Source organism: Bos taurus, chromosome 17, assembly GCF_002263795.3.
Source record: "Bos taurus isolate L1 Dominette 01449 registration number 42190680 breed Hereford chromosome 17, ARS-UCD2.0, whole genome shotgun sequence".
NCBI classification, from domain to species: Eukaryota; Metazoa; Chordata; class Mammalia; order Artiodactyla; family Bovidae; genus Bos; species Bos taurus.
Genome location: NC_037344.1, coordinates 7,209,721 through 7,228,589, shown reverse-complemented (window position 1 = coordinate 7,228,589; position 18,869 = coordinate 7,209,721). Strand labels below are relative to the sequence as shown.

The following is an 18,869-nucleotide window of genomic DNA, read 5'->3' as shown; positions in this document are numbered from 1 at the left end:
TAAGTTGCAACTGCTACATAAAACTGCAGAAATCTGTAAAAAATGTTTTATTTGAAACATGTGATTCACTGGGGCTACAAGCAATGAGCAGGCTCAGAGAAAAGCTGGTCCTCAAAATGTAAAGTTCAAGTTCTTCAGAGGTACCTCTGGGCATGAGTTGATTTATCTAGGTAACACAGACAAGCCATGTAAAATTAAAACAGGAAAAGAATATAGAATACTGTTCTACCCATGATATATAATCTCTTTTTAAAAGTCCAGTGACTGTTCTAGTGAACTGGAATTATCAATAGTCCATATTACGATAAAAGATTTATACATTAAGAATTAGCCACTTTGTTAAATAAAAAAGAAAGATAATGACTGGTATAACAAAGTGACCTTAATTATACATAAAATATATATGAGTATCCACTTAGTGTGATGTGCAGTGGATACCATAACTGTTGATTCTGAACAGGACACATGAAGAATATCTTATATTCAACTACTGTCCTAAACTAATTCTCCTTTATAGTTTATGCAATTTCCAAAGTCAATAAAATTTATTCTAGAAAAGTTAGTTAAACGACAAAGTGTAATTAGCAGAAAAAGCCAAGTCCAACATGGGTTTCTCAAAAGCTTTAGACAGAGAATCTAATGTATGTTTATCCTAAAAAAAGAAGCAATAATATCTGGCATTATTTGAAGATATGAGAGAATGACATGATTTACAGTCTTTACATGGTCTGTCATCCCTAGAAAATCAGATGAGTTGCTTGTATCAGTAAATGTGACTACAAGACACTTGTAAAACTATGTAAAATACTCATGTACTTCTATTAGTATGCAAATTCTCTACAAAATAAACATGTCTTAAATGCAATCAGATTCTAGTGCTAAACTGTTTTAGTATTTGAATTAAAACCAAGCTTTCCACCATTTAAAACATTTTTTACATGTCTTTGAATATAAAATTTCCATTATATTTAACAATGAATTTTAAAAGACAGTACAGCAGAGTGATAAGAAAATCTGATGAGCCATCAGTTAACCTGGGATTTAGCTCTATATCTACTAAGAAGTATGTTGGACTTTTGTTTCCTCAGTTTCCTTATCTGTAAAGAATAAAGTCAGACTAGACTTTAGCTTTAAGTTCTTTTCAGATCTAAAATGCTCTGATGATAAATAACTGACAGACTGGACTCTGTGCATTAGGAGAAAGCTACAAATCATTACAAATGATTTCTGATATATTTTAAAACTACAAAATTGGAGAAAATGCCCTCAAAAAATCAAATACCCACCTCTGCTTCCTGCTGCTAGTTTTTATAAAGAATATTTCATCATAAGAGGAAGTATTAATTTTAATTTTAAAATATGACTCAGTTTCTACAAAGTTAAAGAAATCTCCCATTACAAAATGACTTTTATAAATAACCACTTTGGAGGGTCTCTCTGTGAAAAATTACCTAAAGCCCTTTTCCCCAAGCAAGTTAATGTGAACTTGGGAAGGGCAATTAAATTGTCAGAATTAAAAAATTTGTTTTTAACTAGAAGGTAGCCAGAAGTAGAGTCATGGGGCTGGTATTGATCGCCTGAACAGAGAGCATCACTCTTCAGGTATTTACTCTGCCACCCTTACACCAGAGGCTTTCCTTCAAATCAAATCAATCTATAAAAAAGATGGCTCCTACCACTAAAATACATAACTAATCGCCAACAGTATTTCTATTTAGATATCTTCTTTTAATAACAGTACTATAGTTTGTGATGTTTTAAGATTGTGCATTTCCAAAATGTCCTATCTCCTTAGTTAAATTACAAATAAAAGTGAGAAGTCATAAAAGAGCATGAAAGTGACATACTATCTTCAGGAAAATCTATTTAATTCTTTGACTTCAACATTGAAGCACAGTGTTCATCCACAATAAATTCTATGGTTTCAACTGCATTTTGATCACATTAACTATGTTGTTTTGCATACGTGATTCTTAATATATCAATACTTATTTTTATTAGCTTCCTTACTGTAATTAAGTTAGGATTAAAAAAACAAAGAGCTTTATAATTAATACAAAACTAAAACTGAATGTGAACTAAAAGATACTCCAATTAATAAAACATCAAAAAATTAAGCTCTTTGCTTACCTAATACAGTGGCATAAATCGCACAGACATCAAACAATACTAAACTACAATCTACGTGCTGAGTTCCAAAACTGACTAATCATTATTATTTAAAATTTTATAATAAATAATATTTGATTAGCTAGAGCTTTTACCTTTTTTTTAAAAAGTTATATAAAATATAACATCTTCTTAACTGGAAGCATCTACTACATAATACACAGTCTGTTAGTTTTTAAAACTATATTTCAGATTTAAATATATATTTTTAATCTTTCAGTCCTTTAAGTATCAATTATTATGAAACTAGTATAAAGTATTACCAAATAGAATGGAATTACATAAAATGCTAAACTTTACTTCTCTCTTAATTTAAAAATGCATAATAAAACACAGATAACATTATGTTAACCTTTCAATTACTATTTAGACTAACTGGAGTGAAATCTACTTCTAAATAGGATTATAAGTCTTAAATGACAGTAAGCATTGCTAACAAACATCTTTTAAAAAACATATGACTCAGCATTAAAAAAGTTGACATAATGTTATTTGAAAAGTTAAAATTCAACCACAAAGTTAAAATTTACTCATTATAAAATATCCTATGGCTCCCCAAAGTGGTTCAAAGTACTATTTTTGATCAATTGACTTTAATAAGCTCTGTACAACAGATTTTAAATTCAGTTAGTGTTATTTCTTTCATGATAAAGTACTAACAGTTTGCCTATATGCAATTTTAGAAAACAGGGCCCCCCCCTCCAGATAGAAAAGGAACATTTTTCATAAAAATATTTTTACTGTCATTCATAGACTTCAGAACTCACAACTGAATGCTAAATGAAAATTAATAAGAAAGATACTTATTAAATTTTAAGTGCACATGGCAACATCTTTTTGAGAGAAGAATAAAACTGCAAAAGGCTAATTTTTTCTCAGTGTAAGAGTTATTAACTAAAACAACAAAAAAAGGCCAAAAACAAAATGAAAGAAGAAAAAATATATATATAAAACTCTTGAAATTCATAGCACTACATAAAAAGCACTTGAACCTTAAAACCAAAAGTGGCCTAATTAATTCTACATCTTATTTCTCCTTCTCCACCTCCTGTAGCTGAAGATGTAGGGCCCTGTGACTATTATTGCTTTAAGATCACTTTGTTATTGACTATTCTCTGTATGATCATTTATTTTAAAGGACTGATGTCACATTTGGTGTTGTATCTGATGACATATTGTGGACATTTTCTTCCAGAAATGGCTCTTTAAGGCTGAGTGCAAGAGGTTAAGCTGCCTGACTGAGGCCAAACCTAAGATCACAGACTTTTAATCTAAATTCTTAATATCCTTCTTGAATGTAATTTAACATTTATTTTGGACATTACATATTATCATTTAACCATAAGCTGCTGCATGTTAAACTAATACCCCGAAGAAGGGAAATTAGAACTATTTTTCATCTTACTAAAAACTAACCAATTTTTATTTTATAAAATCAAAAACAATTTAATATGAGTGGGTACATTTCCCCCCTTAACCAACAAAACTTAATTGGCTTTCAAAAATTACAAAACCTATGTAGAAACCCTATGATCAAAGACGATATATTATCAAGTCCAAAGGACATTTTCAGTTTTCCCAATTTGCTTGTGAGGCTTCTACCTCAACTGAATCACAGTGCTATGCATTATATCAAAAAAGGAAAAATTGTTAAGTTCTGATAACAAGATGATGCAGAACAGGAACATATGAAAATAATGTCTCTTCTTTTTCCAGGAGCCATCTATCACAACCATCTACAAATCAAGGCTCAGAAAGTATCGAGGCACTTGGACGTTTATTACTATCTCTCCCACTTCATAATCTCATGCTAAAATACCATGATTGAGGGAAAACCATACACATCCGACAAGACCTGGAAACCTATTTGGTTTGTAAATGCTGTCTTTCTGATATTCATGGATTTAAGACAGACGTCCTGGATTAATTCACTCAAAGCTGAGTATGTCACTTAAAAGGAGAAATATTTTATCCTCCTACTCTGAAACAAAGGGTCTATGTTAAGTAAGTTTTGCATGTGTAACATAATAAATAAATCCACTTGACACCATAATTTAATAGGACCCTACACTAACTATAAGAATTTGACTTCTGATTCCGGGGTGAGTAGCTGGGGAATGTGGCACTGGAGCATTTTACAGTACCTTGTAATAATGAAGTTATGCTCTTCATTACCAAGTACTGTACCTGCTGCTCGCTACTGGCAAGGAGTGGTTTACACACTGACCATGTTCCACGGCTGTTTTTAGTGTCGCTTCAGGATGTGTCGATCCTAGAGGGTTACGCACAAATCGTCGCCGGCGCCGCAAGTCATCTTCCCAGTAGTCGAGGCGCCAGAACTCACGAGGACGACTACAATGAAACAGAGAAGCCACATATGTTAGCAATTATCAAACAGCGTGGTAGCACTGAATTTCTGCATAAAGCTCTCCTTGTTTGCTCTGCCTTTTTTTCCCTCCCATTCCTCTTAATTCTCCCTCCACCTCACACTCCCCTTTCTGCAATCTTTAACTTAGGTATGTCCTTGAAAATAACAATATCACCTTCCAGTCTAAGGAACTCCTTTTCCTTTTTCTTGGAAGGTGAAATGAGCACTAAATACATCATTTTGAAATGAATTGCTGACAGTGTGATCAGTTTCCCCACACTCCAGTGGCATGTGCTCTGATTTCAGCCTCATTTCAGCCTCAGCAGGGCACCTTTCTCTGTGGCTGCATTTATAAACCAGAATAGGGAAAGGGCTATTATAAATACGGGATAGCATTACCTATATTAATCAAAGTCTGTCCCCCTTCATTTTTCTTCCTAATTTGTGCCTTTTTGCACAAGGTCAGTAAATCATACCATGAATTCTTGGTCCAGAAAGTGTTAACTTTAATGAATATCTCAGTTACATGGTTATGTATGTGATAATAAAATATTACTCTGTTTAGATGTGCAGGAATTTAATTAAAATAATCTCTTAAAATATTCATTACATTTAGCCCCTGAGGCTTAGAACAACACAAGAAAATGCATTTCTTTTCCACTTACTGTTTTTAAATAAACCATTCCTATAGAGTGAAATAGCAATCTATTTTCAAGCAAATCAGATTGGATTTCTGTTTTATGTAGTCTGTTTTTATATTTAATTAAAAACTACATGGTATATGATGTGCAATAATTGCTGTATCAAAAGCATACTTTTAGAAATGTATTTTTTAAAGGGTTCACTCAATTCAAGTTCCACTCTATTTTCCCCAATTATGTAGATCTTTTTACATGGCAATATATGAATGTCAACTTTCTTTTCTATTAACTAATCATGATCTAGCATGCTGAAAAATGTTTTCTAAGGAAAACACTAATATGAAGTTTTTTCAGTTACAGTTAAAAAAAAATCTCTGCAGGATATATTTACACTAGAGATATACAACATGAAAACCTGTAAGTTTCAATAATGAAATTTTAAAATTCATAATCAAAGCTTCTGCAAAAAAAATGACTAATGCAAAATAAAACCTCACTTGTATTTCATGAGCTAATAAAATTGTACCTGTCACCTTTGACAAATTAGTAGCCTTGACCAACTGACAGTCCCAAAATACCTACGTAAAAGTTATCCATATTTTGATGGTTAAAGAAGCTACCTTTAAAAGTTCAAAATAGATTTGTAAGTAAGTACTTCACCAATTAAAAATTAGCTTAGATTAATGAAAGCATTCATAAAAAAACAATAGGAATCCTATGCTCTTCATGAGAATGCTGGGTAGACAAGGAAACAGCAAAGATTTCCTTTGTCGATTTTGTTCATGCCTAAAGAGGAGGAAATATAAAGTAATCTAAGTGAAATATAAAAATGTGTAAGAACTGTTGTCCTCAAAGAGAAAAAAATTAAAAACCTCTTTCGTTCTTCTGTTATTTTGCTGTCTACCCTTCAAATGAAAACTATTATTATGATAGCATTTAAAGTTAAATAAGAAATACCTATAGAATACATAAAAACAGTTGTTTGAACTCAATTAATAAAATTCTCCTTAGGATAGTGGGGGAAAGGCGGTACACAGATGGCTATGTGTATGGCTTTGATAGTCATGGAGCTTGGATAGGTACTTCATCATTCTGCCCACCTACATTTATCTGTTAAAATTATTATCAAATATCAGCCAGGATGCAGTCGTGAATCACAGGCTGCTCCTCGTCTTCAGGGGAATGATACAATGAGGGTCTATTCATCAGAGCAGCAATCGGCACAAGTAATTAGTTCCCTAGACTGAGATCTCCTACAAAGCCTATTTCAGTCAGCACCACAAACATATGACGGTGTAAAGCTAATGAAAGCTGCTAAAATTTGTTAACCTTTTCTGCCATCAATCCTTCTAATATTCTGTGCTTCAGTATTATGCAAAGGTGGTAAATTATTAATTTGTCATTCATCCATCCTTCTGAATTTTGAGTCAAATTAAACGATGTCATTCTTCTTGATAACAATTAAAATTATAAGAGGTGTTAAGCTGCTATTACAAAATTGTTACTAAATTAGGTAACAATAGATTCCGTAATACTTGAGAGAGAAGTCAAATCTGATGGCTATTAAAGCATGTGTGTGATCATTTTTGTTAAGCAGTAGAAAAAGCAGAGGAATTATAAAATCATCCACAAATTTTCAAGAAACTCAAAGAAAATATCTGTAACAATAATAACCACAACTAGGAGGAAACAGAACTATAATATTTATTTTTGAGCTCTTCAACAGTAACAAATAATAGTCACAATGGTGACATTTGGCTGAAACAGAAACACTGATGTATTAGAAATGGAGAAGCTGTGCACATCGTAGAAAAAATTTTAAGGTAAGTTTTATTTACCCTAATTATGGACTTCTGTCTTCAAACATAACCATTCTATCAAAAATTTAAAAATACTTTAGATATATTCAAATAAAATGAAGAAATCTATACCTCAGCATGATAATCTTTCCACTATCCTGAAAACTACATCTCAGAATATCTTCTCAATGCAAGTAGTCTACCCCCTGTTACAACAATTTAGTCTGAAGACAAAAGCAAAATCACTCATTTCAGATCACAGATCCAGAATGGATTACAAAAGTCAGTTAGAGAGACCAATAATTTCAGTACATTTTTTAAAGTCTCTCCAGATAATGCAGAATAAAAACCTCCAACGAATTTACTCAAAATGGAATCATTATTAGCCTCATTCGAAAAAATTAGCATTTATCAACCAATTTCTGATTGTTAAGAGTAATATATGTTCTTTGAAAAAAATAAGTCATATTCATTTTTTCTTTCAGATAAGGGTAATTACTAGCAAGTTTAAAGTCATCTACATAGTAAGAAACTGAGACATAAAAATTCACTGTTTTGTCCCAACTCTGCTCCTTCCAACAACATACAGTCTCAGCATAAAGCTCTATCACTGAGAAAATGAGTCACAATTTGTCAGTTTAGAACATGACTGGAAAGGGGAATGTGTAGGTTTCAATCATCAACTTAATATCTTTTGATTATTCACATAAAGATTTCACTCTTACTTAGGAAATACTGACACTCCCTCTCCAAAATCTCCTTCTTGGGGAAAAAGGATAAGAAACTGACATATTTGGGAAACTGATCCAACACTTTTCTCATAAGTTTATGAACTAAGTTGTTATATATTTTTGTAGTTATCACTATGGTATGGCAGAAAAATTTAAAAGACTTCATGTATTCAGAAACAGACTGCTAACCAAATACAAGCATGGATAAGATGAGAAATCACTTATTCTGAGAACTTATAAATATACATCTAGATCACTATATACCTATACCTCTATATATCTGTATCTATCAAAAAAATTACATTAGTACTACATGATGTCACATTCACAAACCTCATCTATATCCATTTTTACAAATAATTAAAACTAAGATCCTCAAAAAAGCACTCAAATTCAGGATGTAACCCTAGGCTCTATAAGATCTAGAAATAAAGCCTTCTCTATAAAAGGTCTGGTAGTCAGGTCCCCTGTTAGTACACAAGCTCCAAGCACCTTGGACTAAGAGGAATATACTATATTTGAGAAGCTGTACGTGTGTAAATAATGACAGTGAAAATAAATGTTCTAATGTTTCTTTCTAATTATTTCTCCCCCTTTCTTTGGCCTAATCTCAAAGTCTAAGATTAAAATGATAACATAGGCCTGTCTTTTTCAAAGTATAAGCATGCGTGCATGCTCAGTTGCATCAGTCATGTCTGACTCTGCAAAAGTCATCTAATTACCTTTCTACTCTTTTAAAAACCACATATATGTATTTGTACAAATAGAACTTTAACATATTGCTATGAGCTACGTAATATAACACAATGCCATTTTTATATACAGAATATGTACTTTCTATTCTACAAGAACAAAATCAGATAGACTGATGAAATAAATCTTAGAAGGAAATACAACTCAAGCAGCAATAGATAGGCTATTTGTTCCCCTCCCAGGCCCACTGTGGACAGTGATTTGATCTACTAAAGAAAATGAATAAGGATGAGCCAAAAGAGAATCACTTGGAAAAGGAAGAAATATTAAAACAGAGAATCAGTAACTAAGGGATAATCCATAATCTTCCTCTAACAGTTGAATGGTTTACCTATAAAAAAATGTATTGTTTTCCACAAGTAAATTATAAGACTCTCTAAACTTTAGCTTTCCTCAGAGAAAGTATGGCAATCCAATCGGCCAATTCACAGTGTTGAATGGATGGATACTGAAGTAGACTCCTAAAACACTGCCTAATAATGACTAACTCAACCTTGAGCCAGGAGCTAGGGATACAAAGATTATTATGATATTTTGTCTCTGACCTTGAGAAAAGACAGATGAGAAAACAGTAAGAATTTAAAAATCATGTGCGATAGAGCAGAGCTCTATTAAATGGCACAGCGCGAAAGAGCACTGTTCTCACCAAATTTGTTCAAATGGCACTCCTGGAGTCGTGCAACGTTCATTTTGTGCTGCAGTGTGCAAGCACCCTATGAGAAATGACAGGGTACTCTGAGGACATCTTATCTTCTCCCCACTTCTTTCTTTGCTCAGGCTCCTTTTTTCTCTGCCCAAGTTAAATCTAATCTTCAGAATAGGGAACAGAATAAGCCCTTCAGATGCTATCAGTAGCAGTCACACATTTAGCATTTCCCTGATGCAGTAAAAGGTGTTCGGACCACAAATAGGCATGACTGTCAAAGAAACAGGCAAAATTCAATATTCAGAATAAAATAATCAAGAACAAAAGAGAAACCCTGACATTTATTTCACTGAAGTCATTAAATTCATATTGTTCTATTAAGGTATATTATGTTCTACTATCATTCTATTACAGTAAAACAATGTTAATTACTGAAATGAGGGGTAGTTCTTATAAAAATTATTCTAGTTATTATATAATCTAAATGCATTGTCACATTATTTAAATTAGTCAAATATATGCATGTTTGTGATCCCTTTGGTTGTAGGGTTATTTTTATGTAACTTGAATCTATACCAATAAATGAATTCTAGTCTTAAAAAGAATAACTGTCAAATTCAATTATATTATAAAAATATTCAATTTTCCATCTTTCCTATTTTCTTGTGACAATGCCTGATAAATCTTGACGACCTTACCACAAGTCAGTAATAAATTATGGCCAGAAAAAAAGTTCTAAATCCTAGAAAATTCTGGTATTCATATTTTGCTCTTATATTTGTATATTACCTATTTTTCTGACTCCTATATCTGGCTAGCTTCTAATTCTACGGTTTTAGATTAAAAATTAACACTAGACATTAGCTACAACTTAAATGGTAGCCTCTAAAAAAGAAGCACATAAACATTTTCAGTGCACTGTCGGTTAGAAGATAAAAGCACTTAAGTTCTAGAAGGGTTTCACTTTCTGCATAAATCTTGCTGAAATAATGTGCAGGTACTATATAGGTTATCGTACAATATAAAAGAATGCTTTATCTCACAAGCTGAAATCTACTGTGCCTTCATGCAGATAGACAGAATATTAACTAAAACCTGTTTACCAGATACCGACTATAAATCAAACGCAAGTGATCTATGCACTATGCTATCTTAATAAAAAAAAAAGGAAAAAATCCTTCAGTTTCAGTAGAGACACCTTTTGAAGTGGAATCCTTTCTTTATCGAGGACTTACACAGAGAATTTCTATTACATTGAGCCACTAGAGCACCATACGTGTTAATCAGGTAAAATTACATTTTATGTAGTAATGAACTTAAGCAATGGAGCTATTCAGTGTATTTCTGTTTGCTTTCAGAGACAACTAGAGACCCATTCTCATTAAATTTGGACATTTCAAAAGAAATACAATCTTGCAACGGAGTCAATTATTCAAAAAATAATACCAAAGTTTTCCTAGCTGTTGTTAGCCTGTTAACCATTTATTCACTCAGTATTTTTACCAGGAATAGGTTATGAGAAATCAAAATCTAATGTTAATTGTACTACCAGTTAAGATTCTAACAACAGAGAATTGAAAAACAAATTAAAATATATGATATCATTGGATACCAGAAACTTTAAAATTCACCTCAGTAGCCACACCAATTGCACATCTCTGTTCTCTTTTCCCCAAAAATCTTATTTAAAAAGTAATTCAGCAAAAATCAGTTGAGTGCCAACTATACACCAAATCTTGGTACCTACAAATAAACTACGCTGGGTTCAGCACAGAATTTTTTACATTAGAATCAGAGTAAGAAAATTATCGAATATAGACAATAAATTTTAAATGAGATAACAATTACTGCACTAGGCTGCTGTATGCTAGACAGGTCACAAAGAGTCGGACATGACTGAGCGACTGAACTGAACGCTAGACATTACACTCTTTTACAAGCATTATCAACAAGCCTCACTACAAGCCATCCATGATTAAACACTGCTCTTTTCATTTTTAAGATGAAAAGCTCAGTCTTACCCATCAGTAGTAAATCATAAGATTCTATGGACTTCAAAGCCAATGAGCTTTTCACAAGACATTTCCTCTAGAAACTCTTTTGGATACTATTATAGGTACAATCAAAGTACTAATTAACCCTGCCTGGGAGGACTGAAGATTTCATTAAGCTTTCAGTGAGGATCTATTTTGTAAGTTCCATGAGGACAAGGGTTTGTGTCTATGTAATTCACTGACCAAGCATAGTAACTGAAACAAAACCAGCACTTAATAATTAAAGAATGAACAAGATGATTTTCTAAAAATAATTTAAACGATAAATAGAAGTCTGCTTGGCAAAAAAGAAAAGGCATTACAAACAGAAGAAACATCATGCACAAAGGCTGACATAAAAGGCATTTCTATCAAAGAGGGTTTGGGTAAGCAAGATCATTTCAAAGCAGCCTCAGAGTGGCAAAAACTAAGGCAGGAAACACAGGGTTAGAATCAAGATTTCAAAAGTCACTGTATGGTTAACTAAAATAGTTACTTTTTACATCTTATAGTCAACAGAGAGATAACTAAACTTTTTAAATAAAGGATTATTTATGATCAACCTTGTATGTTATATGACAGAAATATAAAATAAGACAGTGGGGATAGACTGTAGAGGCTATGATACAGAGACATACTTGAAATGGAATAAGATTTGATGAGACATTCAATGTGGGAGGTGAGAAAAAAGGAGATAATGAGAATAAAATTGAGGTTTGTGAGGAGGGGATAAAGACGCTATTTAACTGAAATGAAGCAGCTTAAGTAGACATGGTTGGTGGAAATAACCGTATCATAGATTCCTAATAATATCTAGGTGTGCACAGTCACTCAATCATATCCTACTCTTTCCAGCCCCAGAGACTGTAGCCTGCCAGTCTCCTTTGTCCATGGAATTTTGTAGGCAAGAACAGTGGAGTGGGTTGTCATTCCCTCCTTCAGGAGATCTTCTGCAAAGACTGAAGCCTCAACTCTTGCATCTCCTTCACTGGCACACAGATTCTTCACCACTAGCGCCACCTGGGAAGTCTAGGTAGGCATGTCTAATAAGTAAGCAATATAACCTGGGAACTCGGAAAAGCAGTCTGGACTAGACATATAAAATTGGGAGACTGATTAGCCTTGGAAGTCAATGGGTTTAGATATTTGTCTAACAAAAATTTATTGAGTGTTTACTATTGGCTAGGTATTGCGCTAGATCCAGTGAAAACTATATTGAAAGGACAGGAAAAAGTGAAATCTAGGAAATTCCAATATTTAAAAATTATAAAAGAGGAAAGAAACAGGAAAGGAAGTAATTGATTCTCATAATCAATAAGATAATAGAAGAAGCAAAATAGAATGATGCCAAAAAAGACAAACAAGCAAAGATTCTTCAGAGCACTGAATGGCCAGCAATATTTAATTCTGATAAAAATGTCCAGAAAGACAAAGAATGGAGGGAAGCTTTTGATTGCTTTCTGTGTGTTTTAAACAATTTTATAATATATAATTTACATACCATAAAGCTCACTTGTTTACAGTATACAGTTCAATGCTTTGTAATGTGTACAGAGTTGTGCAACAATCACAATAATCTAATTTTAAAATGTTTCTTTCCCTCCAAAGAAATCCCATACCCACTATTCTCCCTTCCTTGAGGATGGATAAGTACAGGATTTCACATTATATAGGTTAGACAATATAGGGTTTGCTCTGGACTACAGTGTCTTAAGTTTGGGCCAATCTGCTGCTAAGTTGCTTCAGTCGTGTCCGACTCTGCACGACCCCAGAGAGGCAGCCCACCAGGCTGCCCCGTCCCTGGGATTCTCCAGGCAAGAACACTGGAGTGGGTTGCCACTTCCTTCTCCAATGCATGAAAGTGAAAAGTGAAAGTGAAGTTGTTCAGTCATGTCCGACTCCTAGCGACCCCATGGACTGCAGCCTACCAGGCTCCTCTGTCCATGGGATTTTCCAGGCAAGAATACTTGAGTAGGGTGCCATTGCCTTCTCCATGGGCCAATCTAAAACAAGTCAAATTATAAGTAATTGGTTAAAGGCATCATTGTTAGTACTGGAACTTTTCAGAGAGCCCATGAGAATGCATTTTTTTCTTTAACATTTCTTTTATATATAAAAGATACTAAAAAACTGAGTCTAATTTATCTTTTAAGGACATCTCTTTTTAAAAATATTTATTAATATTTAAGTTACATAAATTTAATTATTCATTATATTTGTAAATATTTATTGTATTATATCTATATTTATTTAAAATTATTTTAAATTACTAAATAATTATTTAAATTAAATATTATTTACTTCATAAATATTTATTTAGATAAGTGACTGGCTCTTCTTCGCTGTTCACAGGCTTTCTCCAGGTGTGGTGCACAGGTTTCTCATTGTGGTGCTTGTCTTGTTGTGGAGCGTGGGCTCCAGGCCACCTGGGCTTCAGTACTTGTGACGCATGGGCTCAGCAGCTGTAGTGTATGTGCTTCGCAGTCCCGTGGCATGTGGAATCTTCCCTGACCAGAGATCAAACTGGTGTTCCTTGTATCGCAAAGCAAATTCCCAACCACTGGACCACCAAGGAAGCCCAGAATAATGTTTCTGAGATCCAACTATGTCATGGCTATAACAGCACTATATTTTTTTTTATTGCTGAAAAATATTCCATTGCATCAATATACAACAGTTACTGACTTTATTTTAAAATTTTTTGTCAATGAAAGGAACTAGGGAGATAAGGTAATTAAAGAAGGTGAAAAACAGATAAGTATGCGTGCAAGTGAAAACGACAAACTTCAAAGAGAAGAAAAACTGAAGGACTAATTTCGGCCTGGTTATTTCTATTTCCTCTATTAAACAGGAGGGTTTTGAGTAAAGTACAGAATGAAAGGATAAAATTTTAGAGAGCTGCCTTGGGGAATGTGAAAGAAAGCTAACTAAAGCAAAGTTTGAGGATGACTTAAGTAGTTCTGAAGGCCTAGCAGAGACTGGAAACCATTCGGCTGAAGTGGCACTAATCTGTACAACTGTGATCCTCCCCATCCCCAGCCATGTTCAGCAACCTAAGAGGCAACAGTAAAAAGAGCAGTTGGCTAAACTCACTCAAGGAAGGTAAAGGAAAACGAGTAGGAAAACAATGAGAACGTCTGGGATGGGTAAGCACGATAAACCCATGATCTTCCCGGACCTCAATGAAACAAACACTTAAATGGAAGCTTATTACACACTGATTCATTGGGAAACCAAATTTACCCTGCTTTCAAGTCACTGATATTGATGATAATTTGGTTTCCCAAATAATTAGTCAATATATGTTTAATCAGTGTATCCTCTCCTTCTATCTGATACTGTTATGAATTTTCAACTTGTATTAAACCATGCCTAGAAGAAAAGAATTGAGTCTATACTATATTTGGAGACTGTCTCCAATATTCAAGCTGTATGATCACAGTAATAAATAGTCACAGAGCTGGACAACATACACACAAAGAATAATCTGAAGCCTTAGGAAGATAGGACTTCACTCTCTTGAGAAATAAACCACTCTGAGCTTCTGGAATGGGCATGGGAACTAAAATTTACTGACTGTTGATGATGTATCAGGCACTCTACACTAAGTATTTTATACATGATCTCATTTAATTCTTAAAACAATCCTATAAATTAGGAATATACCACCAAATTAACAGGTGAAGAATTAAGGCTCAGAAGTCAAGCCATTTAGCCACGAAGAAACAAAGCTAGACCTTCCCTCTGGAACTCTTCATTACCAGAGGATTTTGGTAATGCTACTACTTCTACACCAAGATATTCATACTAGTGTCAGAAATATAGTATGACAGTTCATTTCTATGTTTTAACATCTCTTTTATAAAATGATGGATTAGAATAGAACCTAAATTTTTTATAAATTATATGACTATGTGCACATATTCCAACAAAGAACAATTACAAGGTATTACTTTTTCCAGCACTAGCATCACCAAAATTGAAATAGCAAGGCTATAAGTTTGGTGGCTAGGGGAAGGGGTTATACTGCTCCACTGCTCTTTATCAGGTAAGTAAAATTAAAGTAAAACTGTAAGTACTGTGTAGGGTAGGTCAGCTTTTGTTACTAAAAAGTCTGAAATCTATTCATATTCACTGAATGTTTCTAGTAGCTCTGATCACCTGCCCCAAATGTGTAGAAACTCCATGTTTTTAAAGCATACATAGGAACCCAGTCTCATGGCAAAGAACCACTACTTTGGCATCTAGGACATGCTTTTTTCTCAAACTCAGGCCCTATAGCACATTTTTGTTGCTGTTGTTCTTAGGATAGTTTATAAGTTATAGGGAGAGACAGAAAAGGCAAAGAAGCATCAGCCTCCAGTGTATGACATTCATATTTTTAAATAAATAATTTAAAGGCTGAAATGTATCAGCAGGCCAGCATAATCCAACACTTGCTGCCTTTAATCCAAAATGCTCAGGGTGCTGTAATGTGCTATAAATTCTGGCAAAAGCAAATAACAGATTTTACCTAGCATAAAATAGAAAATATATATACCATTCTTTGCAACCTAGATAAATTAGCAAAAGTATATGCTCCTTATCCACAGGGGAGAACGGGCTTATTAGGTTACACTTCCAGGTTTTTAAGACAGTTGGAAGCCGGTTCTTTCAATAGTTGCTGGCATCTCCTAGAAACTTTCTAGTGCTTTCAATTTTGAAGCAATTATTCACATTCGGAAGTGATTTATTTTCCTCCCTTTCTTTACTGCATTTCATATTTTTTCTGGCTCTCAAAAACCAGTTCTGCTTTGGCTTAATTATATTCATTTACAAACATTTTTTTCCTGAGTGTCCACTACTATTTAGAAAGCACTGACTGAGGTGCTATACAGGACACTCATATGAGGAACACAGAATCTCTAATCTCAAGGCCTTTACAATCTAATAAATGGGATAAAAGCAGCAAAGAATTACATGGCATAAGATTAATGCAGTAAGAAAAGTAAAAATCCAGAGCTTTGGAAATTCAGAAAAAGGAGTAAGTGATCACACATGTTTTAAAGGGATCAGGAAACACTTGAAGGAGCAAGAGATTTTTGAGGAAGACCTTTAAGAAGGGGTCAAGTTTCAGTTGATATACTAGGAAGAAGATGGCATTGTAGGCTTTTAAGAGAACATAAGCAAAGTATAGAGGTCAGAAAATTAAGTAATTTCATTTGGTTGGTCCCAGTAGGAAATGAAGTAAAGAAGAAAGGTTCTCGCCTGGTTGTAAAGGACGAGAGATGAAAAACTAACCAGCTCGTATTTCACTCATTCATTCATCTATTTAATCAACAAACACTTATTAAGCACCAATGATGCTCAAGGATCTATACAGGCACTGGAGACTTAAGAAGGAGTCATTTGGTGACAGAGTCATTGTCCTCAAGGACCTCACAGTCCAATGGAAGAAATGGATATATGAAGAGACAATTTTAATATATACAAAAAGTCCTTTGAGAACACAATGGAGAGGCATTTTCCAAAGTAATAGAAGGCAACCTGGAAGGCCATAACATGTAAATTGGGACTAAGAGTTAACAGATGCTAACCAGAAGAAGAAAAGGAAAAGCATTCATTCTGAAGGAATGGCACTAGCAAAGCCAAATAAGTAAGAAACAATTGGATATATGCCCAAGTTAAGCGTTTCCAGAACCTTTGGAGAGTCTAAGGCAAGAAGTGGCCAACGAAGAGACTATAGAAACAGGCAGAAGTCATATCACGGAGAATGATCTGAGGAGTCTGACTCCTGGAATATGCGTGAATTTTTTTTTCCATATTAACTATAAACAATTACAAAGGCTTTAACCCTCGGGGCACTTTCAGGGAAAGCTGCCCTCCCCCACTCAAACCAGACTTGGTGTATAGCCAGTACACTGCAGTCTCTGAACACAGCTGCGGCCAGGGACTCAGACTCCACTGCCCCTCGTGCCCTTGGCATGCTTGCACCCTAGACCCTGCAGCTCCACCCCTAGGTTTCTTCATCTGAAGCTTTGACTGTTGGTCCTCTTCATGTACCTTTGGAGAGGGTTTTTTACCAGGGGGGGCTTCCCAGATAGTGCAGTGAAAAAGAATTTGCCTGACAATGCAGGAGAGGAAAGACACATAGGTTCAATCCCTGGGCTGGGAAGATCCCCTGGAGACAGAAATGGCTAGCCACTCCAGTATTCTTGCCTGGAACATTCCATGGACAGAGGAGCCTGGCGGGCTCCAGTCCATGGGGTCACCAAGATTTGGACACAGCATGAGCATGCACATTTAAAAGAGGAGAAAGGGGAAGTCTTGAGGACACTTGCCCGCACTTTCATTCAGCCAACTGGAGTCATACCCCTTTGCCTTCTTCCAAACTCAGGGTCCACAAAACTGCTGGAGTCTTCTGTTCAGGGCTCCCGAGACCACCCCAATTTCTACACCAAACTATGCTGATCTATTCTGAACCTGCTGACTGTCCTCTGGGTCAAAGTTCCGGAGAAGAAATACAATAGAAGGAGTCCAACAGTTTTCACCTCATACTACTGCAGTGATTAAAGGCTTAACTCTTTCATATTGGTTTGTCTCTTTAACCAACTACTCGAACACCTTTTAGCTCAACAATCTCTCCGACACCAGGCATGCCATGCTAAGGAGTTTTGGTTTTATCCTGTAGCAATGGGGAAATACTGAAAGAGTTTTAAGTAGTCATTGTGACGGCAGCAACGAATATATAAAAAATTAGGTTAGAGGGAAGAATCATCTAAAATCAGGACACAAGGTGTGGGGAGACAGCAAACTGGCCAAGATGGCGAGTTCAGGCTCTCTGGTCCCACGTTTTGCAAATAGTGATTATGTAACAGCTGACATCATTTGCAGCACTGCGCATGCGCGTCGCAAGGTGCTCACGTGGTCAGGAGCTACTCCATGCTGTAACTCAAAGCACAACTCCACCTAAGAGAGCGGTGGCATTTCCCAGCTGCCCCACGGCTGTGTTCCTTGGGTCAGCCACGAGAGGAGAGAATACAGTGTGTGTGCCGTTACGGCTGCCGGGCCAGCCAGGAGAGAGGATGTGTTGTGCTACGTTATGTTATGACTGCTTTGTCAGCCAGGAGAGAATAAACGTGTCTGCAGTTCCCAAGGCTCATCGTGTCTCCTTCCAGCCTCTTAGCTCGTGCCTTGCCTACCCTGGGTTCAGGAAACAGTGTGAACAGCAAGGCAACTGGTGTCACAAACAGGAGCAGAGATATATAAAGATATTATGAAAATAATTTGAACAAAGATGAGAGTCTTCAACAGTAATTTTAAATTTCCTATTTTTCTGATTTTAGTTAATTAAATGCATTATTGAAATTGGTTTAACATTCTCTGAGATACAACGTAGTGAATAAATGAATAACACATGAAAGAAAGTTCAAGCATACATGGAAGACTGTTCAAATAAAGTGGATTCCAAAGCATATGATGTACAAGGCTAATTAATGTTACATGGAGTGACAGGCCTAGACTAAAGTAGATATCAAAGTCCTGAAGCTAAGACACGAGATGGGAAAAGAGCACAGGGATGGTCCAGTGGGTGCTACATCAACCCAGCCCAGAAACGACACACACATCCTCTATTACCTTCCACGGATCTTACCAAATCATATGACTCTACATGGAGCAATGTGGTCACTTATTGGATAGTCATTTCCCAGTAACAATCTACACATGGAGAAACAGTGTGAAATCAAGA

General features: G+C 35.0%; 1 protein-coding gene across 7 annotated transcripts in view; it reads right to left on the bottom strand.

The window, feature by feature from the left end:
- Positions 1-18,869, bottom strand: part of LRBA (LPS responsive beige-like anchor protein) — a 757,395-nt gene that overhangs the window by 328,123 nt on the left and 410,403 nt on the right. For all 7 annotated transcript variants that reach the window (XM_024977540.2, XM_024977539.2, XM_024977542.2 and 4 more), the window contains exon 38: positions 4,397-4,521. In XM_024977540.2, coding sequence (XP_024833308.1) covers positions 4,397-4,521 — 125 coding nt within the window. The remainder of the gene's footprint in view (positions 1-4,396; positions 4,522-18,869) is intronic.